Genomic DNA, 27,678 nt, shown 5'->3' on the forward strand with positions numbered 1-27,678 from the left:
GGCGACGACCTGCGGGGAAGTTCATAAATCGAGGAGTATTTGAAGAAACCGGCAGCCATGGCCGGGAACATGGGGATGGAACAATTGATCCCAATTGTGAATAAGCTTCAAGATGCTTTTACACAATTGGGTGTCCATATGCAACTGGATTTACCACAAATTGCAGTTGTGGGTGGACAATCAGCAGGGAAGAGTTCAGTATTAGAGAATTTTGTGGGCAGGTAAGGTTACGTAGTTTTATATATACATATATATAAATGTACTACGCTTTTGAAGCAGTACAAAGATTTTTTTACGTAATTGAGTCTAAATTTTTTGGGTAGTTTAATAAAAAAAAGGAACTAAAATAACGATATTACAAAGACAACAATTCATTATTTATAGACAATCTATAAAGTTGTATAGAAGCTAATTTAGATATTACATAAAAAAACTTATGTCACAGTCTTACATACGCAGCACAATTTTTTAGTAAAACTTAAATTGCTTACTATTTTGCTAAACGAATTTTTATGTGTAATCCTATTATATGATAATAATGGGTATTTCTTTAATTAAGCATATTTTTATACATATTTTCTAGTAATTTATGTCATAATAGTAACGTATTACTGTCCTATATTTACTGCGCATGTCACATCTTATTGATTTTTTTATTCTATAAATGAAATGTTTTTATTTATATATATGATACTGTTCAAGATCAGACAATAGTTTACTTGAAAAATCATGGCATATTATTAAAATCTTATAGTAGTCAATTATTTTCCTTAAAACTTATAAATTAAAGGAACATTTTAAAAAAATGGACACAATGGGCATGTTTAAATTTAGGACCTAGATTGAATATTTAAATAAATAACATGAACTGACTGTCAGTACACTGTTAATTGTTATCAGTTTGACAGAAGAAACGGAACGTAGCGTTACCATAACCACCCACCAACCACCATATTGAAAAATAAATTAGTTTATCGATGATGTGAAGTATGAGCAAGTAATCAGAGATTTAGTGGTGTTAAATTAATGTAAATAAGTTAAAATGGCTGGAAATTTCGGAATGCAACAGCTAATTCCCGTTGTAAACAAATTGCAAGATGCATTTGTTCAAATGGGCGTGCACATGTCCTTAGATCTTCCTCAAATTGCAGTTGTGGGTGGTCAATCCGCTGGAAAAAGTTCGGTGCTAGAAAATTTTGTAGGCAGGTAAGAGTTTTTGTCAGAAAGAAATGACGTGAAGACGCTAAATAAAATAATTTTGAACTGAGAAGCGTTATTTATTTATGCATTATTGTTAGATATTAATAAAAAGATTGGGTCGTTACCGATTTTCTATTATTTAAACAAAAAATCTTTGTCAAATATCAAGAAAAACTTGAGTTATATTTTTCGAAGTAGTTCAATGAGATAGACAAATCTTTACAAGATATTTATGTTGGTAATCGGTGGGTCCTTTGTTTTGCGTTGCAAATAATATGTAAATGAAAAAGATTGGTAATGTTATGGTTAAAATAAATAGCAGACAAATTATTAAGCGATTTTGTATATACAAGACAAATTCAGTCTCTATCAGGAAATATAAAATCTATTGTTACTTTTCTGATACAAATGTCAGGCTTTATATTTGAAAATGTCTTTTTCTGACACAAATGTCAGACTATGATATTCTGATGATAAAAAGCTGTAATAAATAGAAGAATAAATAACGTGGGCCATAAGTTAATTAAGGACACGAGCTTTTTGTGTAAATTAGGAAGTTTATTTTTATTTGTACTGATTTTGAATAAGTGAAATTAATAATCAACCATATTTTATACCAAATTCCTAAATGAGGAACTATCTTATTAGATACAATACTGTCGATAAAGAGTAGATCTTATTGCTAAACAGTGTATATAAAATGAATGTACATAATGAGTCATTTTATACAATAATTAACTATGGGTCTAGTAATACCAGTAATAATATTGCCTACAGTGATTGTAGGAATAAAACACATGTTTTTTAAAAAATAGCATATTTAGTAATAAATAGTACTTCTATTTTAAATGTGGAATCAGTTTTGTGGATAATGATTTATTGATGGTTTTTTAAGAATTTTCACAACATTTATAACAAACTAGCTAAACCATCAGGTTTACTTAAATTTTATTTACTATGTTGGTGTTAAATTCATAAAATGTTACCTTCAGCAGACAAACTATCAAATAATCCACAAACCTAAAACTTTCTCTAAAACATTATTCATCTTAAACGGTTTAGTGATTTAAGTTTGGACGAGCAGTTACCTTTGATATATAATATTAATATAAATGTAATTGTATAAAACTATGGTTTTGCATTGCAATTTTATACGTAATGCAATAGTGATGCCAATTCTGTCTAAATATGATTAAAACTATTGCTATCCCTTTCTCACAAGTAGGGTGAAATGGTTGGCATACTTTTTTTCCTGTGGAACTATAATAATGTGTAAAACATTATCTCTGCAGTACTTTTAAAAGATTATATTATATGAATCAGTTTCATGTAGTGTAAGTGTTTGAACATTTATATTATATTACATTTTGTTACAGAGACTTCTTGCCTCGTGGTTCAGGCATTGTCACCAGGCGACCCTTAATTCTGCAATTAATACATTCAAATACAGGTATGTACTATTTACAACAAATACTTTAATATTATTTAATGAAAATTATAAATGATTTATTTGCAAGTGTAACATTTATATGTCCATAAATTCTGTAATTTTATCATCACCTTACCATTCATGTAAAATATTGTATTATTTGAAAAATGACAGTGAATTTGAGACAAACCTTAATGTCTGTTTAGATTTATGTAATAGCTGTTACAAATTTGCGTGCGTACTTGCGTGTCTATTCTGCAATGAGAAAATATTTTGCGAAACATATAAACATGTTAAAGAGAAAAAGAATTAAAGATAATTATTTCAAATGCAATATTCATGCTAGACTCACGTTAACCTTCATCAGTGTTTTGAATGTTAAAAGCAACTAATTGCTTCTTGCTATTAACGTAATAACTGCCATCCTTTGTTTGGTCTATTTGAAGTTCCACTGAAAGTTATAAAGTCAATTAAGTCATTTACAAATGTAAAATTAGATTTTTTAAACATATTTTATATCATAGACTTTTAGTGATTTTTATCTCAAGATATGACTAATAAATTTAGGCAAAATAACAATAGTGATAAGTGTATATCAACAGTTTATATGAAGTACATAAAATTCATACATAATTTCATTTAATTCTAGTATCAGTATGTACTAGATTGTTGTTATAGATTTTTATTGTAGTTATCTTATTTTTGAAATATGCTAAATCGTTAATATTTTGAACTATAAATACATACATATAGGTACAATGATATTCTAATAAACAGATATGTTATATCCATACTAAACAACAAAAAATAGTGTGCCGCGTCGGGGACCGTTTATTTTAGTTTATTTTTACATTTCGTTAAAAGTAAAAAGGATAGCTTGATAAAAACAATAAGTAAAAGGGATAACTAGATGTTTTAATTACGCAAAACGTATTACTACGTAATTATGATGTATTATCACGTATTACTACGTAAAACAACTAAAGGCAAACGTCCCAATTAGGACGTTTTCTAGTCTTCACTTTTTGCGCGTTAATAACATATCTGTTTACTACAACATCATTGTATCGGTATAAATAATGATTATAATATTAAAATGTAGACTAATATAAATATTGAAATCCTAGAATATGCGGAATTTCTCCACTGCAAGGGTAAAAAATTCGTCGATTTCAATGAGGTGCGAGGGGAAATCGAGGCTGAGACGGATCGCATTACAGGCTCAAACAAGGGCATCTCGCCTGTGCCTATCAACTTGCGCGTCTATTCACCAAATGGTAAGTCCTTTGTGTCGTCATTGCTCACAACACACACTTAATGTTACACGAAGGGAAGTGCCCTTCGGTATATTATATGAAACTAGTTTCTAAGGTCGTTTACGAAGTTGTACTTTTTTCCTGTTTGCCAATATTTATCTTTAGGTTTACACTTTAAGATGTCAAAAATTTACTTATAAAAAAACTATGAATAAAGAGTGTATAATTATAAAAAAAATATTAGTTAAAAATTTCAGCTTAGCCTTATTTTTGAAAACGCCTTTACTATTTTTGGCTTAGGAAAATAATACGTTGACTTCCGTAAATTGTAAATTGCGACACACAGGATAGTGATAGCAGTCACCTATCTTCGAATTTACAATTAAATGGAACTACGAGATAAACTAGTAATATATTTTTAATTGAATATTTAAAATATTTTCAAGATGAAATCGCTGTGAATGTACGCTTTATCTTTAAGATTATTTTGATAGATTAGACAAAACGATGGACTAAAAACGTAATCTTACGTGAAACTACTAGATATTTCGCTCGGCGAATCTACATTATGTTTACACATTATGGTTAAAAATACTTTGATATCAGTTACTTATATTATTGACTTACAATATTGTTTCTTCAAGTATTTCGCTTTCATTCTGTGTTTTATAAAGAAATGAATGCTCATCTCATCGTAAGATGAGATTGTCTTAATATTAAAAAAAAAATACTGTTAAAAAAATAAATGCTTAGTTATAGAGGGGGTACCTTTATCAAAGATTTTTGAATTTATTTTGTTATAAGGAACTGATAAGATAATCTTACCTATTAGTGTGGTGTAAATGTGTTATTTATAATATTCATAAGTTGTTGTTTTTAATTTATTTTTGTAAATATATTGATAAAATATTAAGTAGTTAATTTTATTCATTGTTTATTTATTGTAAATGATAAAAAAAATAATCATATAAAATGATTATAAAGTATATAAATTAAATACTACTTTTGACATCATGGTGATGACAAAATTATTTAAATCATAAAATGAAGTCGCATCGAATTATTTTTATACAATATAATATATAACGTGCCACCTTATGGTAAATGGTCACCACCATTCATACATATAAACCATTGCTTGCACATTGTTGTTGAGCTGATTATGTCCCTTGTGCTTGTACACTGGCTCACGCGCGTTTCAAAACGAAACACAACAATATTAAATAAAGCTGTTTGTCGGAGGATCTGATGATTGGTTTGGCCTACTCAGATAGGCTTGTGCAAATTATGGTATGTCGTCATTCATACCGATTATTAATTGAATTTGTCTTCGTTATCTATACGAATTCAAACGATTCGATCGATTTTGATACGATTTTTTTTTTCATTATGTAAAAAATCATCATTCTCTCGTTTAATGAGACTCAGGGAGTAGAGAGCAGTTTATTTGAGTACATAATTGTGCTCATCGTTTACCTATTGTCTATTCCAATGGTAGGAATAAAGTTAAATAAACAACTATGAACTTGAATTGATATGACATCATTGGTCGTGATCTAAAATAATCTATGGGTGGATGATTGTGAAAATATGCCAGTAGCAAAATTAAAAGTTGTCTAGTAGAATAGTAAGTAAATAAATAAATAGATATACATATTTTCAAATCACATGGACTATGTAAATGTCGAGTGAGCTGAGATGGCCCAGTGGTTAGAACGCGTGCATCTTAACCGATGATTGCGGGTTCAAATCCAGGCAAGCACCACTATATATATGTGCTTAATTTGTGTTTTTAATTCATCTCGTGCTCGGCGAAGAAGGAAAACATCGTGAGGAAACCTGCATGTGAATAATTTCATAGAAATTCTGCCACATGTGTATTCCAATGCGGGTTGCATTGGAACAGCGTGGTGGAATATGCTCCAAACGTTCTCCTCAAAGAGAGAGGAGGTCTTTAGCCCAGCAGTGGGAATTTACAGGCTGTTTTTGTATGTAAATCTAAGGTTTGTTTAACTTTATTCCTTCATCTATAATAATAAAATAGGTAATATAGTCAGTTTGCTAGTTGCCCTTGAGAAAAGCCACCGAGGTCAAAACCGACCTGGAAATCGTACTTAATGGGATGAACATCACAGTAACTGGTGATGCTCTGTTTCACGATAAATTGTGAATCAGAGTTGACTAACTGATTGAGATAAGTCTGGTCAATGATACGGTTTGTTTGCTTTTATACAACTGATAGCATATTGACAATTATAGATAATTATCTTACGGTGATAATTGAAGCGTTCGATTGTTTTAAACAATAAATGATAACAATCGCAAATATACAATTATACATATATTGAAACATATTAACCATATATATATTTCATAACATATATGAAATATGTACTCAGAAATGGTTCATATGTATTTGGGAGCACTCACAGCACCCTCGATATATGTTCCAGAAGATTAGATGACTCTTTCGGAGTCAGGGTTCTTAAACGCAGGCCTATCCGTTGTAACGAACTTCTCATGATAGTGTATAATAATATTATATACAGGTATATTCATGAATTTGTTTAACGTGCTGATTTAACGGGATTATATTTACTACTTTTCAAGTGTGTTCAGAGAATATGTTTTTTTAAATTTTATTTAATGTATTATGCTAATTCCATGAGTACGGTTCAACATGAAGTCTGAATCGAAAGCGTAATAAGATTGTGAAAGATTATAATTATTAATATTAGCTACGCGTAAGCCGCGTGTTTGTGACCTAAATAATCATTGAATTTCTACAACGCCAAATTAATCTCGAATTCGCTGTACTTGTATTTAATTATCTATTTTGCTTTTATAAAAAGCGTATGCGCAAGGATCAATTCCGAAAGTTATAGTTATTGCGATTGCAATTGTATGGCTCAATTATCCTAATTGATATTATTAATGGGAAAGTGTGTTTGTTTGTTTCGCTTTCACGTTTTAACTACCGATCATCATAAAGATTCGCATACACGCTATCAGGGGTACATAAAAGGACTCACTCGGCTTATGCCACAAAGGCTACTTAACGCCGGCCCATCATTTGCTGAGGAAGCCGCGGGCCAAATCTAGTATATATAATCATTTTCATATGGGTTTTGAGAAAACCCGCCTAAGTACCAAGTCAGTTCGTTTAAAATATTTACTACGATGAAGTCATAAAAATGATGTAATACATGATTAATTATGAGTTGACCAACTAAATCCTACATCCTTACATTATCTTATCTAGGTTTCGTATTTAATATAAAATATGACAACATTCACCAGATTTTTAACCAAATACACAATAGTTTCTCTTAAATTTTAGTAAATAATACTTGTGTTTGTCACGTCATTACCAGTTTTGTCGGATCATTAATGCAGCCTGTGAACTCTGACGCAGAGGATTATTAATTTTATTGTTAACTAGTGCCGACGACTTCGTGCGCGTTTGAATTTAACAATAAAGTTGTTGATGTTGTAGTCTAAGTTACTCCTTCTTTCACTGTCTGCCGGTGAAAGTTTCTTCGAAACCGGTTCAGCCTTTTCAGAGATTAGCCGGAAAAAACGGATAATTTTATTAGTATATAGAATTATTATGTTTCGTGCATGTATGTAATGTATGTTTATGTAAAAGTACATTAAGAACGTTTTTGTTTTAAAAAGAAGGAGAAAATATTCGCGACTTGAACTCGCTTTATTTGTCATATCCAACATAATTTATCTTAATGCCATGGTAATTTTAGGCGGTTTTTTTGTTACTAAAAAATACCGTTTACACTTTTCAATTTGGACCGGTACTTTTTGAGATTGTTTAATAAACGCATGAGAAAATATAAACGGAGCGTGCGGTGAGGTATATTGTGTATGAACGAATAGATACTCGCTCAATATCGATTAAATAATAATTCAATTAAAAAATATATAATGGAAAAAACTTAAATTTGATTCAATGAGATCTCTATTATTTAACATATAAAAGTAGATTATAGTACATACTCAAGAAAAATGTACCATTCTACTGGTGATATTTATGAATTTTGAATTAGGTTTTGCTTCGTTGGATTATGACAAACAAATAATTTTACCGCTGATAATATTATTAGTGTTAGTATAAGATTATACGAAGATAAACTCAATAATTACTGCTTGTGATAAAGCGATGACTAAAATATTTCTGTTCAAGACAGCACGTGATCGACAATACTTCTATCAAAGAAGATAATACTGTTTAATCTCTAATAGTATGCAATCTCAAATAAATAATACCAAGTGTATTATTAGAATAAAATACCAATAAGATGTATATAAAACTAAATTATTTATGTCTGACTATTTGGGCACCTGAAGAGATAACCTCCATCGCCGACAATTTTGAGAACTAAGAAGTTTTGTGTCTGTATTTACATTACCTTACTCGTGCTTTAAAGCCTAACAGAATAGATACAAAGTATTACTGCTTGGTAGCAGAGTATGTGATGGTTGGGTGGTTCATACCCTCCAGAAGAGTTGCGCAGACCACCAAGTAAACACTACTAAATTGAATAGTATGTTGTATGTATGTACTACACTCGCTGTGACATATTCTGCCCCTGTTTTTTTAAACCTAGTTTTAGTATCAAGTAGTACTGATTAAAACGAAATATTATCAGTCATCGTCCACAACAAAATGATTTAATTTTTACTACATGATTGTATTTGTTTTAATATTATCGCAGCTTGCCTCAATTCATTTAACTACATCCGGCAGGAAATGCTTGCATAATTAATAGTTTAATATTTCAATTAAATAATTTACATTATACTATCACATGTCGTTTAATTGATTAATTAATTTAAAATCATATAAACAAAAACTATAATGTAACTCTTATCTATAATGTTTGAAGTAGTAAAATATTATTTTAAATAAAGTTTATTTTATAAAACTGTTATTATGTGTTATCAACATTATTTTAATACAATAAACAACTAACATCTGCAATACGTAGCGAACAATATTTTTGAGTAGTGAAACCATTAGTGTCTGTCATCCGAAGTCATCAGTGCGTGAAAGACATTGCCCTTATCGAAGTATTTGACTCATCAACTCATGCTGTTTTATATTTGCAACTTATTATCTCAATAATTTCAATGTTTATAGTTGCAATTCAATTAGATTCATCAGGATTATTATTGTTTTTCAAGTTATAAAATTACTGCTCGTAATTTCAGTAGGAGGTTAGAAATTGATACTGAATCATTTTGTTCGTTTAAATGAAGTAAATCCCAGTGACGGTCTGGAATTACATGGCATTGTTACACTATCGTGATTTCGTTCCGGTCATATTTACCACTGGGAATGCTATGAGTGGCGTTTAATCTGTCGCCTATTATGTTGTACAATGTTTGAAATTAAATAAGTTACGAATAATACGACTATCAAAAATAAATAATTTATTTACTTTTTTTTAATACCGACAATATAAATGACTTTGTAGGTTTTCTACCTGCAGTGCTTTTCTGGCAGAACTTCTAACGATCAGTTATATATTGTAGTTTGATCCTTTTAATGTAGTAATTAATGTGGTCAGTGACGTGATTTTTCTTAAACAATTGTTCTACTGGCTAATGATAGAACCTTGGTTTTTCATGAGGATAATTTCAACTTAGTAAAATGATTTTAGTTGTAATATATTGCTATAGTGATTCTTTAGTAATGAATTTTAGTTTCAATGCTGTAAAAATACCCATGTTTAGTTTTTTTTTTCAATGGAAGTTATTTAAATTTCAGGTTAAAGTACGATGTTGATAAACTTTTGGAAACAATACCTAACTGTTGTTTTCCAATGACTCATTCGATTATTCATTTGTCAGATTATTTGAAGGAAAATATAAATAGTTTAGAGAATCTTACTATCAATATTGAGTTGGAATTGTTATAAGTATGTGTCATATCAAATACGATGTTATGAAACTTTTTTACTTACTACAATATATCAATTTTGTTACTTAAGTTGAATTCAACAAACTAACTTTAATGTTTATATCGTTTATATCATCTAGTTGAGTTATATCGTCACATACTTTTATTAATGTTTTAATAAAATATTGTGAGTCGAGATAGCCCAGTGGTCAGAACGCGTGCATCTTAACCGATGATTGCGGGTTCAAGCCCAGGCAATCACCGCTGATTCATGTGCTTAATTTGTCTTTATAATTCATCTCGTGCTCAGCGGTGAAGGAAAACATCATATGAGTATTCTACCAACCCGCATTGGAACAGCGTGGTGGAATATGTTCCAAACCTTCTCCTCAAAGGGAGAGGAGGCCTTTAGCCCAGCAGTGGGAATTTACAGGCTGTTGTTGTTGTTGTACTTATAATTGAAAATAAATCAAAAAATCTGCGAAATATTAATCAAGCAACGATTATGTATATTGTTCGTGAGATGATTTATTGACTCGTCAAACTCTTTTTCAGTTCTCAATCTTACGTTGATCGACTTGCCCGGTCTGACGAAGGTGCCAATCGGAGACCAGCCGGTCGATATCGAACAACAGATCAAAGCCATGATATTCCAGTTCATACGACGCGAGTCGTGCCTCATCCTCGCCGTCACACCCGCTAACACCGACTTGGCGAATAGCGATGCCTTAAAACTTGCCAAAGAAGTAGACCCTCAAGGTAACCGTATCAATTACTAATGCATTCGTGACTTTAAATGTTGCGAGATTACGTATTTGTATGGATTCTTGTTGCTATAATTATATGACGTTATAGTCATTCCATTATTCTATTTACATTTACAAATTTTATTCATTTGAAAGATACATAGTATATGAAAATAAGATTTGGAGTTGAAAACATTATTGATTCCATTTTGCTCTATCAATCACTTTTTACAAATAACACATCTGAATGTCATATCAAAGCTCCTGCAGTAGATGTTTTAGTGGTAGTAGTTTTAGGTTTTGAGCTATATTAATTATTTTTTTCATTAAATCTATTAAGAGATATGTCTCAGTAAGGTTTTCGTTCCCCGCATACAAACAATTTTGACGACCTCCGTGTTCGAGTGGTGTGTACACCGGTTTTCATGGGTACGCCACTCCGAGGTCCCGGGTTCGATTCCCGGCCTATTCAATGTAGATTATCATTAGTTTTCTATGTTGTTTTGGGTCTGGGTGTTTGAAGTACCGTCGTTACTTCTGATTTTCCATAACACAAGTGCTTTAGCTACTTACATTGGGATCAGAGTAATGTATGTGAGAGGAGAGGCCTATGTCCAGTTGTGGACAAAAATAGGCTGTTGATGATGATGATGATGATGAATGTATGTGATGTTGTCTTCTATATTTATATATATTTAATTTTGTTTTAATGTATTATAAATATTATTTTGTGTTAATGTAGGTCTTCGTACAATCGGCGTAATCACAAAGCTGGATCTCATGGACGAAGGGACGGACGCTCGTGACGTACTGGAGAACAAGCTGCTTCCACTGAGGCGAGGCTACATCGGCGTCGTCAACCGCTCGCAGAAGGACATCGACGGAAGGAAGGACATATCTGCCGCGCTCGCCGCCGAGAGGAAATTCTTCCTCAGGTGAGTCTATTGGGGGAATGAGGATGTAGCTTGTTATATGCAAGTATCATTTGAATCAAATGATTTAGTATGACATTTATTTATTTTGTATATTAATAATTTTATTTGTAATATATGTACTTTAGTGTTTTTAGAAATGTTAATGCGCCACCAACCTTGGGAATTTATATGTTATGTGCCTTGTGCCTTCAAATGTGTAGTTGCACTGACTCACTGGTTCACTCATCTCCAAAGTACTAAATATTTATAGATTATATGACGAGAGGGTGTGTACCTATCTACCCTTAAAGACACACCATATGAATATTATAACCATTGCATAATTATAGGTGCCTTTGTATTTGTTTCTTAATGCTTTGTCATAAGAAATAATGTTTATGTAATGAACTTCCACGCGGCAAAGTAAGAATTATAACAGCTCGTAAATTATACATTTCAGTCATCCATCGTACCGACACATTGCGGATCGACTGGGCACCCCGTACCTGCAGCGCGTACTCAACCAACAGCTCACCAACCACATCCGCGACACGCTGCCCGGCCTGCGGGACAAGTTGCAGAAACAGCTGCTCACCCTCGAGAAAGACGTCGAACAGTACAAGCACTTCCGGCCAGACGACCCATCCATCAAGACCAAGGCTATGTTGCAGTATGTTTTTAAATATACCTCTTTATAGAAATTTTTGTATTATATACTAGCGACCCGCCCCGGCTTCGCACGGGTGCAATACTGATACTAAACATACTACAGAATTTGTTTGCTTACGACATCTCATTATAAACTTCTACAATTATACGTTTTGGCATGTGTACCGTATATACATTCATGTCCACGTAGTAGAAAAATTACAAACAGACGACTACGTCCGCGTGGCGTGGGAAGTTTGCAAAACGCAAAGCAACATACATCCGATCAAGTACCAGTATAAGCTGACCCCCCATTTCATAACGACAACCATATCAGAAAGAGCTCAACTTAAGTTGGGCGATTATATTTCCAAAATTTTGTATTACTTGCGTATAAAAAGTAGCCTAAGTTACGCCTTAGTACATTACCTACCCGCCAATGAAAGTCCTGTTCAAATCGGCCCAACCGTTCCAGAGATTACCCGGAACAAACAGACAGACATACAGACAGATAGACAGAAAATTCTAAAAATGTGTGTTTTGGTATGTGTACCGTATATAAAGACAAATGCATGTATGTAGCAGAAAGCGGTTATTTTAATATTACAAACAGACAGTCCGATTTTATTTATTTGTATGGATATTATTATATATGCGTATTACAATATATTAAAATAATATTAATTCCACTAACTAGAATGATCCAGCAGCTACAGACGGACTTCGAAAGGACGATCGAAGGTTCTGGATCGGCACAGATAAACACGAACGAGCTCTCGGGAGGCGCGAAAATAAACAGATTGTTCCACGAACGGTTTCCATTCGAAATTGTTAAAATGGAATTCGACGAGAAAGAACTGCGCCGAGAAATTGCATTCGCTATTCGAAATATTCACGGTATCAGAGTGAGTAATACTATAATTAATGGAAACGAATTCATTGATAGTACATATTAAACATTTTAATGAGAATGAAGTCATCCAATAGTAGATCAAGAATATATGTTTGGTTTTAAATAAATATTCCACATATTTTGTATATTTAACATGGGCCATAAATGTTTTTATAGGTGGGTCTTTTCACTCCTGATATGGCGTTCGAAGCGATAGTAAAGAAACAAATAGCTCGGCTAAAAGAGCCGAGTCTCAAGTGCGTTGACTTGGTCGTGCAGGAGTTGTCGAATGTCGTCCGCGTCTGCACGGAGAGGGTGAGTTAGCGCTCCGGCACGGGTGCCACACACACATTCACACACACACACACACACACACACACATACATACACATACACACACTCATACACATACACACACACATACACACACACATACACACATACACACAAACACATACACACAAACACACACACACACACACACACACACACACACACACACACACGCACGCACGCACACACCCACACACACATACACACACACATACACACACACATACACACACTAAGGCTAGCGTTGTGACTCTGGTGTGTCCGCAGATGTCGCGCTACCCGCGCCTGCGCGAGGAGACGGAGCGCATCATCATGTCGCACGTGCGCTCGCGCGAGCAGCAGTGCAAGGAGCAACTCGTGCTCTTCGTGGACTGCGAGCTGGCCTACATGAACACCAACCACGAGGACTTCATCGGTTTCGCCAAGTTAGACATCCCGTACACACACTTTTATCGATACGTTTTATTGCTTATGGCTTCCGCTCTCTTCGGTTACATCCAAATCGGAAAATGTAAATGATTTATATCTCAAGCCCCAATTAATGGACGTAGCATCTCTGTACTGTACTATACTATACGTATTTGAAATGAATTGCGAATAATTCTAAAAGGATTTTTAATATATTGGCATTAGAAAACCGAAGAGCAATTTTAAGAAACGGTTCAGTAAGAATATATATTTTGTTTTAATTTTAGCGCACAGAATCAATCTGAAAACTCGGCAAAGTCAGGTCACCGCGCACTTGGCAACCAAGTCATCAGAAAAGGGTACATGTGCATACACAACCTTGGCATCATGAAAGGTGACATATTTACATTTTTAGTTTAGTTTTCAGTATTTTATTGGATTTCCGTAAATAAATCTATTTCTGCTTTATTGAGCTCGTTGTTCTAGTCCTAAGGACCCCGATATCCAGAATCCTAATAGCATTAAGGGCTATTAAAAAAATGTTGAGTTTTTATGTCGATGTTTGGAAAAAAAGTATTACGATTTCGTGCCGCAAAAGGCTCAAAAAACTACCGTCCCTGATCTGTCTTCGTTCGTAGGATATTGCTGTTTCAGCTGGTAATTATCGTGAGGAATTAAAGAGTACATTCAAAACATGAATTTTCGCACACAGTCAGTTGATCACTAAAATATCTCCTGTATACTATATACGTGGCTAGAATTCGGTCATAAGGAATTAAAGAGTACATGTAAATCATGAATTTTCGCACACAGTCGATAAATAAAATATCTCCTGTATACTTGGCCGATTCCTGAGCCGTGGCTAGAATTTAGTCATATGTACTTTACACTGGGTAACTGCAGGTGGGTCACGTGACTACTGGTTCGTGCTGACGTCGGAGAGCATCTCGTGGTTCAAGGACGAGGAGGAGCGCGAGAAGAAGTACATGCTGCCGCTCGACGGGCTCAAGCTGCGCGACCTCGAGCAGGGTTTCATGTCGCGCCGACACATGTTCGCTCTCTTCAACCCGGAGGGCAGAAACGTGTACAAGGTACTTGCTGTCCAGATATTCATTTTACAAAGCCAGTTGAGTTATTGAATTAACTGAGTCGGTAGTATCGCGTTACGCGAAACTAATTTCAATTTGCGGGAAACTTTAACCGCTGTTCGTCAACATTATATTTTTTGGACAGACAATTGTAATCAAAATGCACGCGTGATTTATAATCGTAGATGTGCCTCCACATCGCTGAGTATTCAGCTGTTTCCTTAATCGCCTAATGTTATTTACTATTGTTTATCAAGCTCAAAAATATTAGTTTTTGGCACATTTCACTTTGTATTTCTGATGCGGAAAACAACAACCCACAACTGAACTGAACTGCACAAATTGTAATGTATGATGATCTCTTACAATGTGCTCTGAACGAATCAGTTAGAACTAGACTTATTTAAAGTCTGTATATATTCATTATGAGGATATAAAAATAATATATACATATTTTAGTGTCCTCATAATGAATTCTAAACTAGAGCGGCATGTTCACGGTGCGAAGAAGCCCTTTTTTAGAATAAAAAAAAATAGCTGTGTAATTACTTTTCACTTCACATGGTGAAATAGCCTGTAGCTTAAAGATTCTGCCATACAAACATACATACATACTTTTCTAAGAAAGATGTGTCAATAACTACTTATATAGTTTTTAGCGATCTGAAAACAATATTGTCTACATATAACATTTTTGACATGACATTTCAGGACTACAAGCAGCTAGAGTTATCGTGTGAAACTCAGGACGACGTTGACTCCTGGAAAGCATCTTTCCTACGAGCCGGTGTCTACCCTGAAAAGACTTCAGAAGCAGCTAACGGTGAAGATGTACGTATATGTCATGTTATCTTTTATATTGTATGCCTGTTTTTCTTTCTTCTTTACCCTTTTACCTTCTTTTTTCCCTTTATATAAAACTTAGCCTATCTAAGCAGTGTATTGCTTCATAAAATCAACTATTAAATTCTTTAATATATATTTCCATAGATATATGTACATATACTTTTCAATACAATGTATATGTCAATGTTAAGTTATCCAATGATTTATTGTTTTGCCATGCCGTACAGAGCGAAGGAAATGAGGTTTGTCAATGAAGGCTTTTTAACTTGGTTTATATGTTTATCACTTATCACATTTTCACATATAATGACATCATGACATGTTATCTTGAAAGTGGATTTCAAGAAGATATCGAGTTATAATATCATTATTCCAAATTAGTAGACAATGCATTTTCTTGAAATACATTTAAGAAAGATCGAATGTAGAATAAGGCATGTATACTAATTTAAGTGTTGGTGTGCCGCAAATATCACGCTAATATTGAAGCGTATTCACATACACATTAATTGCAGTATTAATAACATGATTTGTTTTAACGCGTTACATTAAATCAGATCCTGATTACGTATTCAAGATCAGAACAAAGTAATTGTATCCCCTATTCCCTGCGTTACTTTTCGTATATATTTGTTTTCACAGCTTTTATTTGGTAGTATCAGAGTGTTTTGTAGTTTCTAGGGCAGTTTTAACCTTGTGTTGCGTAGAATTGTTTATGATATTTATCATATAAAGTTTCGTTTTTTCGTTTTAAAAAACCAGCATGTGAAAAGTCCGTTTTGAGTTTTTCTTCTTTTAAGCATTATGTTTTTTTTTTTATTTTAGTTATTTCTGCCTTTCCCGGGGTTGGGTGGAAATAAAAGAGTAAGTCAATAGTATTTCCAAGGTTTGTGGTTTGATTGAAGTTACTAGGGATACATATAAGGAATGCAATAATTATATCTGTTTCATTTTGAAGAATAAAAATATGAAAACTTTTTTGAGATTGGTTTACTAATATTTGGATTTGGTGAGTACCATGCTAACACACAGCTGGTGTATGAGTAGGTTTTGCAGGTGTTGCTATATTTAGGATTAATTTAATAAGCTATTGATACTAACTGCCTAATGCATGTTATAGAAATGTAAAAACTTAGCTCAAAATGGTTCGAATGAATAGTATGATGGATTTAAAAGCCTGATGCGTTGATAAAGCTTCCATTTGATCATCTCATTGTTTCAGTTATCATGTAATTTTAAAATAAACAGCTATAGTGATACAGTAGTGCTCAATGCTTTTAGAGGACAAAAAATTATTAAATTTTTATTACTAGAACTTGATACATACAACAATGAACACAAAAATAAACATTGGTTTCAAATATTAACACAAGAAAACAATAGAAATTAGTTTCTTGAATGATTCCATTGTCAAGTATACTTTTTGAATTATATAAATTATTCATATGTTACATTAATTTTAAATTGTTTAGAATACATTTCATGAAGTGTTTTTGACATTGTGACAATCACGATAATGTGAAAGATAGGACACATGCACTTACCCATTGAACAGAATACAACATAACTGATACATTGAACAGGGACACTCCGTATCTTCATCAAATATAAATAAAACTAATATGGTAATGTTTTCTATTTCAGAGCTCGGACACGTCAGGCACGAGCAGCATGGATCCTCAGTTGGAGCGCCAAGTGGAGACCATCCGCAACCTCGTCGACTCGTACATGCGCATCGTGACGAAGACGACGCGTGATCTCGTGCCCAAGACCATCATGATGATGATCATAAACAACGCCAAAGATTTCATCAACGGGGAACTCCTCGCGCATCTCTATGCGTCTGGTGATCAGGTATTTACAATATGTATTAAAGTTAAAGATGTTTTATTTTTGAGCAGTATCTATTTTCTGGGTGGTAGGGCTTTGTGCAATCCCGTCTGGGTAGGTACCACCCACTCATCAGTTATTCTACCGCCAAATAACAGTACTCAGTATTGTTGTGTTCCGGTTTGAAGGGTGAGTGAGCCAGTGTAACTACAGGCACAAGGGACATAACATCTTAGTTCCCAAGGTTGGTGGCACATTGACGATGTAAGGAATAGTTAATTTTTCTTACAGCTTCATTGTCTATGGGTGATGGTGACCACTTACCATCAGGTGGCCCATACGCTCGTTCGCCAACCTATAATATAAAATAAAAAAAATAAAAATAAAAATATACCAGTCACTCGGTAGTGAGAATATATAGTCTTCCTGATGGTACACGATAGGCACTGTAAAAACATTAACGAAGCACCGTCGATATCCAAACAGCCATGAAAAGTGACATGTTTTGGCGTATATTTTTACTGGTTCATTCATCCTTCTAATACAATGATTGGAGATGATATCTGATTAATAGTGAACAGTAAAAGTACTAACATCATATGGTAACAGTGTGATCAGTAAAAGTTTGATATTTAGAAATGTTTCCCGCTAAGATTTTCACGACCCATATTAATAAGTCGATCTTCATCGGTAGTCTCAAATGATGGAAGAGTCTCCGGAGGAAGCGCTGAAGCGCGAGGAGATGCTGCGCATGTACCACGCGTGCAAGGAGGCGCTGCGCATCATCGGCGACGTGTCCATGGCCACCGTGAGCACGCCCGTGCCGCCGCCCGTCAAGAACGACTGGCTCGAGAGCCGCCTCGACTCCAACCCGCGCCTGTCGCCGCCCTCGCCCGGCGGCCCGCGCCGCGCCGCGCCCGCGCAGCAGGGTACCGATGCAATCCTAGCCAATTATGTCCAGACTTGTAACTCATTTCTCAGAAAATTTGACTTCTAATAGGATATTTGACTGGTTTTTAAAATCCATTTTATATTATTTAGTAGAGGTTTAGGAACCCAGTAAAAGTTGTTTTTTTTTATTTCTAGTACATATTCGCCGAAAAATATCTTTTTACGAAATCCATATTTAAATAACGCGCGAAAACGCTACTTGGACAATATGGCGCTGCAAAGGCGTCGGTGACGTCACTTTGCTGTATTTTAATCTGTGGTACATATAGTATAAAAGCAAGATTTACAAGAAAGTGACTTCATCATAAGCCCGGCGTTTTGTGTCACGTAACAAACGTTTAAAAAATGCATTTTTATTTATTGATTTCTGAATAAATTAAGTATTATTTTCAACTTTCGTTAGTTAATAACCATTTTTAAACTCATAATATACAGTGATTACAGTAATTCACAATTCATTTTTTGCATTGTCAAATAGCCTATTAATAGTAAAATTTCACTTAAAATTAGACCAAAAATTACAACACGTGTCTCACAAACAACAACATAAGATTGAGGACCCTCCGTGCGTTAAAAAGAAAAAAACATGCATTGCCTATTGGATTTCATTGCCATAAGACATAAAACAAAATATAACGAAGAGTTCAACATAAAAAGTGTATGATAAAAGCGAGCGTTACTAACGAGCGTCCCCGCGCAGGCTCGCTGGGCCAGCGAGGCGCGCCACCGGTGCCGGGCGGCGCGGGGCGGCCGGCGCCTCCGCTGCCGTCGCGGCCCGGCGGCTCGGCGCCGCCCCCGCCCGGCGCGCGCCCGCTGCCGTCGCAGGGCCTGCCCGCTCCCCTCATACCCACGTGAGTAATCGATACTTATTTATATCGAACTTTTATTTATTCGATACTTCTCACATGACCTGACTAGGGCTGCACTAGGACGAGGATAGAAAATATCGATGAAGGGAGACAGTATTTGTCGATGTGGAGTCGATGAATACTGTAAAATACCTGAACAAATTCAGTGTATATGTATTTCAAACTTTAATATAAATGCTTAAAAGAAATTAACATTGCAATAATTTGTTGTGTTCTATTATCCACGATTGCTAATATTACTAGTATGTAGTATAATATTTTATTCGCTTGCTTTTATGTAACAAAAATTTTTAATGGGTGATGTAACAGCCATAATGCAGTTTGTTTGTAGGTCTCGTTTTTCTATACGACTTTATAACAATATAATACTCTCATTATAATAGTAAAGTAATTTATTATAACTTATATAATTCCACTAAACTTTCCCTGGTATTAAATTGGTTATTAACATTATCCTTCGCTAATATCTTTTTTAATTATAATGTAATTACAAAATGGTATTTTCGTACTTGGTTTAAATATATATGACCTTTTTTAATTACAATAAACAGTGGTTTGCACTTTGTCAGATATTGTAAGCCAGTCAGTAAGAAGTTATTCTAAACTTCAAGTTTACATAGCTAGCACATTTTAAGGAAGATTTTTAAGCGTTACTCAATATATGCCCACCGCTGTATAGGCGTGTATTATAAAGGATATTAGCAAGGTTCCAGTAGTGTGTGGTTGTTCGCAGACGGCGCTAGGATCGCGGACACGGCGTTATAACATAAGTTATGTACGATGAGGTACTAACTGACGAGCATGTTAACTTAGTGCAGTTAAAAACATTAATTATTATTTTTTAACGTTAAAACGACCGTAGCGGTCGTCATAATGCTTACTTATGTATAGTATTTTTTTTTATTAGCACATTGTTTTTATTTTGAATTTGTAACGAATTTTACAAATTGCATTATAATTATGTTATATTAATAATGTGAAAAAATGTATATTGTCAGCTATAAAATGTTTTGTAATAAGTTAACAATCGTTCAGTGACGAAAATATTTATACAAAATGTTATACACAATATTAGAAATTTAAATCATGAATACTTATGATACGTCTGAAAGAACGTTGCTTCCAAATTAAATATTAGTAACAAAATATGTAGGGATTAGATTGTAGTGACGAACGATAACTTTTTCTATAGACAGCTGTATGAAATGATAATTATGTTAGATCATTTTTGTTCGTCTACGAGTTATTAAATCTATAATTGTTAGTTTTCTTTCTTATGTAATTGTAAGGTTGTGCTTTCATCGAAGAGCTGTCTTTGGAATAAGTAAAACCTCTTTGTGTATTTAAGTAAAATATACTCCAGCACTTAAATTCTTATCAAAACGTACGATGTAAATTAAGCTTACACTTTAAAAATGATTTGTTCTGTTCGGAATTATTGGTGTTAAATATACTTGTTTTACGTTCATGTAATATAGATGCACTGCATGTCTAGTTGTCACTAATGTGTGTGGTCTTCAGATAGTTTCTTGATTGTTATAATACTAAAAAAAGACTTCCTGTAAATAACTTTTCGACAAATTTTATTTATTTCTATAAGTTCAATTATATTCTTTCTGCAACGAGACACATTCACAGTTGCCCTGTAAGAACTCGCAAATAACTAGTCACATCACTGAGCTTCATTATGGCAGTTACATTACTCAGAAAAAATCTTACAGAGAGGCTGTGAGACGATTACAATGATTTTATTTATTTACTGACTTGCCCGCCGAGTCCCCCCCGCCTCCCTTGTGAGTATAGTCTGTTCGCGTTAAGAATGCAGTGAGTTGTCATTGTTTACCGGCCTGACTCCGCCCCCTGACCAATCAAATCTTTTTAAACAGCAGGGTGAAGGTGTATGCACATTTGTGTTAAAATTCCAACAAATTATATTTGTTTTAAAGACTAAGTATAATGAATTTAAAAAATACACATTAAATTAAAAAAATCGAATCGGGGTGAATATTCAACAAAATTCTTAACACTATATACAATCGTTTGCGAATCTTGCCATCGCGATGTAGAAATTTACATATTTTGACATAACGCCATCTAGTAGCTATAGGTTACATTTATTATTACGCGTACAGCTTGAATAAATTAAATATAAATATATAAATAAACAAACATTTAAATTATAAAAATAAAAATATCAGTTGATAATTAATTAAATGTGAACTTGACTTTGTAATTTGAAAAGATTTGATTGGTCAAAGGGGGCGGAGTCAGGACGGTAAAAGGTGGATTCCCACGACCCGCTAGGCGACAGGCCTCACCAGGCGCTGCCCCACCTGTGTAGGCCTGTCACGGCCTGTACTGAGCGTTCCCACGGCAGTTGTCGGCCTGTTGACTGACATTCATCATGGACATCATTTTTATTTTTATGTTGAGGCGACGAACTATTCCAAAGCGCCGGTTCATTTTCATAAAGAGTTAAAAACTCAAATATCAGCTCGTTTGTCCATTCCATCATGTGCGTGTACTCTCAGGCACGGCCGCAGGTGAAATGAACGATTACAACCGACGCACACGCTCCCGTACAGGCCACGACAGGCACCGTTGTGCCACGCTGCGCCGCACCTTTGAACTTACCGACTTCCGATGGGTCGAACGGGTTACATCAGGCCACCGCAGGCCACATCAGATGCGACGGTTCCCATGGCCTATCGGTCTGTCCTGGCGCGGTCTGACCTGTGAGAAATCAGGCCGTGGGAAGCCAGCTAAAGAATGACAAATCACTGCATTCTTAACACGAACAGACTATAGTGCAATAACGGAGCCCCTCAATCAGCCGGCCGGGCGGCGCGGGCGCGGGCGCGGCGCTGCCGCCACACGTGCGCCAGCAGATCAACCAGGCCGTCGGGCAGGCCGTCACCGGCGCCGCGCTCAACGAGCTCAGCTCCGCCTTCGCCCGATTCAAGTAAACGACGTGGCGCCCGACGCTTCCTTTGTGTCGTTTCGAAGTGATGACGTCACTCCGCGGAAGTGAAACGCTTTTGTTTTATAGTACGACACAACTTAGATGTCGCATCGGCAAAATTCGTAAAACCGATCACATCCGAATCGAGTACGCTATCCCAAATTATCAATATTTATTTCTCATGCGAATATGATCTTTGCACAAACGTAATAACTTGTATTATCATATGACCTAATATATTCGTCAATTTGACGCGTCGATTTACATGTACTAGCTTTCTCTGACGCGTGAATCTATAGCGACGAATAGCGTCGAATGGCGCGATAGGGAGCTGTTTCTATTGGTTGTGTAAATCGGCAGTAATCGGTTTTAATTTCATTCCATTGCATTTTCCGATGCTACATCTAATTTGTGTCCTACTATACCTTTCTAACATTTGTGAACGTTCCGCCGTCTAACAGCTTTGTGTTGTATATGCAATTGTTAACTCTCGAGCTGAAAATTCGATTCCCTTTAACGTTTTTTTGAGTGTTTTTTGTGAGGGCGGAGCTTTGTTCGCTCGGATGATGTGTACAATTAACTATTACGATTAAACTACGGATTCGAATTTTCAGTTTCACGCTACCTTTCTCCAAATTAATGAAGTATTTTTCTATTGTTTAGACATTCCATGAATATTACAGTTGTAAAGGCTTAATTAAATATATCGTTTTTATTGCATTGAATAGCAATAATACTACTTTTAGCTCTAAAATGATACTAGACTTATATTTAAGATAGTAATTTAGTATAATTTAAAAAAAAATAACAATATACATATTAGAATGTGATATAAAAAATCACAATGTTACCATAGTCATAAAAATGTGTTACATTAAAAATGGTTTTTAGTTTCTTTGAAGATCACACACCATTGACAATCAATGTTTTTAGGTAAGAATTTCGAATCGAAGAATATTTTTATTTATATTTAAAGTATTCCTTAATTTAAAAAATTAAATGTGCACAATGTATTGGAGTAGATCTAATAAAATTTAATTAGAAATACTAAGGAATACAGTTAGTCAGTTTTAGTGTGTCCAACGATTGCGAAAATAATTATATTCTTTGCGAAATATATTTATTCTAGTACCGATAATTCCGGCGCCAAAAATGTTTTGAAAAATTTGATTCTAAGAATTATATAAAAAAAAAGTTCAGTATTAACTGCGAGTTATTCCTATGCAGTGCTTTAGGATATTATTAACAATTATACGATGTTAATCGTTTGTCGGATTGTATTTAAGGTGTCCGCTCTATATCGTAGGTCTGTTTAACGTTTACTTTGGGAAGTAAACAGTAAAGGTATATCCAATGGCTCGAGGTGTTAGATGTAATACGGATTTAAATAGATGAGTTTGTACGCACGACGTCACGGCGTCCCGGATTGCAACAGATTATCTTTGAAAGCATATCACGGTATTGTTTGTAAATGTTGCTAGAGTTTTACTCGTAATATAAACTACTCGAGAGTTCTGAAATGAAATTGTCTTAATTCATTTAACTGACACGAGTATTTTATTTTTCAAAATCTTATCAGTGTTGCAACTTAAAAAAAATACGAGTTGTTAAATGGATTCAAGATAGTTTTATATCAATATGTACTCTTGATTATCTAAGGAATTATGAAATATATTTGTTGATGTTGCTGCACATGATGATCTTGTCGTAGACTTAGCTGCGTAGCAAGAATACATTACTCTACGTTCTCACATTGGTGTATAGGTGTACCAGTAGCTTAGGGACGAACACTGTCTCGTATTTCTCTTTTCCGTCTCTTGTAGTGACGTAAAGTTTTCTAAAGTTAATACATTTGCGCAAACAGTATATTCCAAGCTTGTCTGTTATTGTATATTAAAGAAAATTTGGATCAGTGTAATCTAAATGTAGCTAAACATATTATGTAATGCAGTTATATAAATTAATCACAAAAATGTTGACTTTACAAATTTGTATGTAAATGAATTGTACTTATGGCTAAGACCAAAGCAGTTGTCTCGTGTCGTTGCTGTTAGCAATACCTTTGGTCAATTATTAGAATGTTTTATTCATGGTGATCCATTATGAACTCGTTATTAAATACTTATTACATATAAAATAAAGGAATTTTACTCTTGAGAATTATCATCACTTAGAAGTTTCGCTTATATCATTAAATATCGACCAATTATTTATCGTTCATTAGCTACGCAGATCTACTTTATACTTAAATATTTATTTTTTCACCATCAGACGTCGTTCCATATGATTTTCCCCAACGAAACTGACTGACGGAAAGCGGGATTATGACGTCACAATACAGTTCCTACATGATTTTGACGCTCTAGCTAATTCATTGCTCTTATTGATATTGACAAAATTATATGAAAGTAATGAAATCATAACGTTTTGCTCTCTTGTTAATAGCGTTAGTACCATCGAAAAAAAAAGGTATAGCCAGAGATTGTTGGATTTGATATAGTTTATGAATATTGTTAATCTTATGCTGTATAAATAGAGTAATTAAATGCTATATGTGTATTCAAGAAGTTTGATTTGGTCCAGTAGGTGTTTGCGATAATATATTAATATTATACCGCTAATGAAATCATTTAATTTATCATCCGGACTATGAAATTAGGTAAGCCAAATTTGTGTGTTATGTATATTTCAATACGATAATAAATAAATATCATTTCATAACTTTGCTACGCGTGTCTATTGACTATTATTATTAAATCAACTATAGTAGTATCTATCATCTTATTGAAATATAGTTTGAAAATAATATAGCATGACCAGAAATAAAATTATAATGCATGCCTTTATATAAATATGTCGCTTATACATAACATTACTGGAATAGTCAGTACGTGCCTTATTCATTATATTTGTAACATAAATACATAGGTTTTAGATAAATAATTATAGTAAACATATATTCGATACTCGTTTAAATCGGTATGTAAACAACCGAAATCATATTTTATTTTAAATACTCATTGTATAGATATTTATAAATGCTTTTGGGATATGTGCTTACGTGAAAAATTCGATTTTAGCTTGATGCTTTTCGCATGTACATATTGCATTGAGGAATAAATAAAATATGTAATAAATGTAGTCATAATGTTACGCACAAAGTATAATTTTATGTGTTAATTGCTTTTTATATGCACATTCTCATTATGTCTTATTTGTCGACTTTGCCGATGTATAGTTGTATTGTTTTTGAAGTTACACATGAATTAATTATATCTTTAATATGTTAATAGCCGACCAGTGCCAAATGTGCCGCCAAAGCTGCCTGAGCGACCGCAGAACGGACGGCCATTTTGAACGCGACGTACGCCGCCATTTTGTGATAAGCTGCGCTGTAAATAAAACGTCTACACCTAAGCGTATTGCTTCATTGCAATATTTAGTGTATAGCATTGCTTTTTGTCAAAATCGTCAGATCAGTGCTTAGCGACGCTAAGGGTTTCTAATTTATTCGTATTCATTAATTTAAAAAACCTTATTGCGTAATAATGTAAAGTGTTCTGTATGTGTCGTAGTGAATTTAACGATTTTATTGTGAACATGTATTTCAAGTTAAGTAAGTGTAAAACTTAATTTCAAGGCTATGTAAAATATATAATTTATGGTATTTCGTCGTTAAATCGACGTTAGAAACTTCATATAAATGTGTATATACGTTAAAATAAGTAGCTAGAAATTTTAGCTTGTTACAGTAATCGATGTTTATAATTAATTTTGTAGGTAGTTTGAATTAAATAATTTTAACGAAGATACATAAAAGATTAGTCAAATGATATTTAAAAAAAAAGTCTTTTGTGATACGAAAAAAGGTGCTTGAATTATTTTCATTAACACGCCTTTGTGAGATTTATATTGTCTAAATTGTTTACTGATTTTTAGCATTTAATTTACTCTGCCGTGTGTAAGACTGTTAAAACAAGTTCCTTTCAACTATTCGGACCGTGCAAGTACTAGCTATAGCTAATAGAAATAGGTCTTAGTTCCACCCTTTGAATAAATCAAATATTTGTGTATTTAAGGAAGTAATATTCCTTTCTTATATAAATAGTTGCTTTAAAAATGATCAAATTAAATTTTCAATTTTCTTAATTTTTAGTAGTGACATGTTTATTAAAATAGACATTTTTAATGACAAGTCTTTTTGCGTTATTGTTATAAAGTTATATTCCGTCCAGTAGAATTTACATAACCGTTGAAAATAGAGGGAAAAAAGAAATATTTAATTTAATTTTTCGATTGTCAAGAAGTTGACAGCATTTATATCCTTGCACGATCTTATAAATTAAAATCGTATTATTATAAGTTATTTTATAATAGTAAGGAACTAACACCGATCTTATACTCAACATTTCTTGGTTAACATATTTTATAGATACATGTTAATGTTCAATATGGTGAAAAGGAGTGGCTTTTATACGTTAAAAATGTACCTTTTTTTATTATCAGCTTTCAATAACTTACCTACGAATATATATTATTAGTCTCTTGTTTTCCAAACATTCCTTCCACTGTTATTGTGCACGCGGCAGTAAGTGTACCTTTTAATGTATATAGATGTAAAATATATGTGACCTGTTTATACATGTGTACATTCGTATACAGATTGTAATAAATGTGTACATAAAACATTATTGTTGGCTTTTATTTACTTCCATACAAAATGTAGAGTCTTATTTTTAATGGATATGAAATAGTGTCTACAGTTAAATCTCACGTTTTGCTTATTGTTGTTATGACAGTATTTAGCATTGGGCATGGATATATCACATTTTACTAAAATAGGCGAATATATAGCAAGTTTTCGTTCAAATCTGCATCCTTTGCATTTATTGAGTAGCTCTATACTAACCAACTTCTTGAGTTATATTCTTTCCGTTCATTCTTTTTATTACTGAATTTAGCTGTACTACTTATGTTTTTATGTATATATTTATGTATGACAATGCATTTTAGTAATAATATTATCTATCATAATAAGTAATACATGTAGTATTTTGAAGTAACTCCGTATATAGATAAAATATAAGTGACTGTATACTATCGAGTATCATGCGTTGATGATATATCACATTATATTCAACTTACACTATATACCTGTTTCATTTTTTTTGGTTTTATCAATCTAAGATAAGAGATAAAAGCGCCCTGGGACATTAACAGAATCCCTTAACACAGTGGCTACACAATTTCGACATTGTAAGATCATTTCTAAGCGACCATAGAAACGATAAAATCTAATGCTAATATGCGTAGTGAAGAACTATTCCAATGAGACCTTCCTAATAGAAGTACTGCAAGGTATATAAAAGTATAAACTGATCCTAAAATA

The 27,678-nt window shown here is 33.6% G+C and overlaps 1 protein-coding gene and 1 long non-coding RNA gene across 3 annotated transcripts; one reads left to right on the forward strand and one right to left on the reverse strand.

The window, feature by feature from the left end:
* LOC124539470 (dynamin) lies at window positions 1-26,980 on the forward strand. Of its 2 annotated transcripts, none has more exons than XM_047116876.1 (17): window positions 1-221; window positions 2,577-2,650; window positions 3,757-3,906; window positions 10,358-10,561; window positions 11,291-11,483; window positions 11,923-12,132; window positions 12,808-13,015; window positions 13,180-13,317; window positions 13,603-13,760; window positions 14,031-14,137; window positions 14,647-14,834; window positions 15,543-15,662; window positions 15,905-15,919; window positions 17,322-17,531; window positions 18,202-18,436; window positions 19,159-19,309; window positions 22,161-26,980. In XM_047116876.1, the coding sequence occupies exons 1-17, from the start codon at window positions 58-60 to the stop codon at window positions 22,291-22,293; spliced, it is 2,658 nt and encodes an 885-aa protein (XP_046972832.1). In that variant the 5' UTR covers window positions 1-57; the 3' UTR covers window positions 22,294-26,980. The 2 variants fall into 2 exon arrangements, with proteins under 2 accessions (XP_046972832.1, XP_046972828.1); XM_047116872.1 differs by lacking the exon at window positions 15,905-15,919 and having other exon boundaries at window positions 22,161-22,289; window positions 25,583-26,980.
* Window positions 2,658-4,712, reverse strand: LOC124539492. Its single transcript, XR_006967045.1, has 3 exons — window positions 4,513-4,712; window positions 2,982-3,080; window positions 2,658-2,884 (listed from the first exon to the last, which is right to left on the reverse strand). It is a non-coding gene; the product is annotated as an uncharacterized LOC124539492 (long non-coding RNA).
* Window positions 26,981-27,678: the final 698 nt, after the last annotated feature.

The sequence above is a fragment of the Vanessa cardui genome, chromosome 2 (genome assembly GCF_905220365.1).
Source record: "Vanessa cardui chromosome 2, ilVanCard2.1, whole genome shotgun sequence".
NCBI classification, from domain to species: Eukaryota; Metazoa; Arthropoda; class Insecta; order Lepidoptera; family Nymphalidae; genus Vanessa; species Vanessa cardui.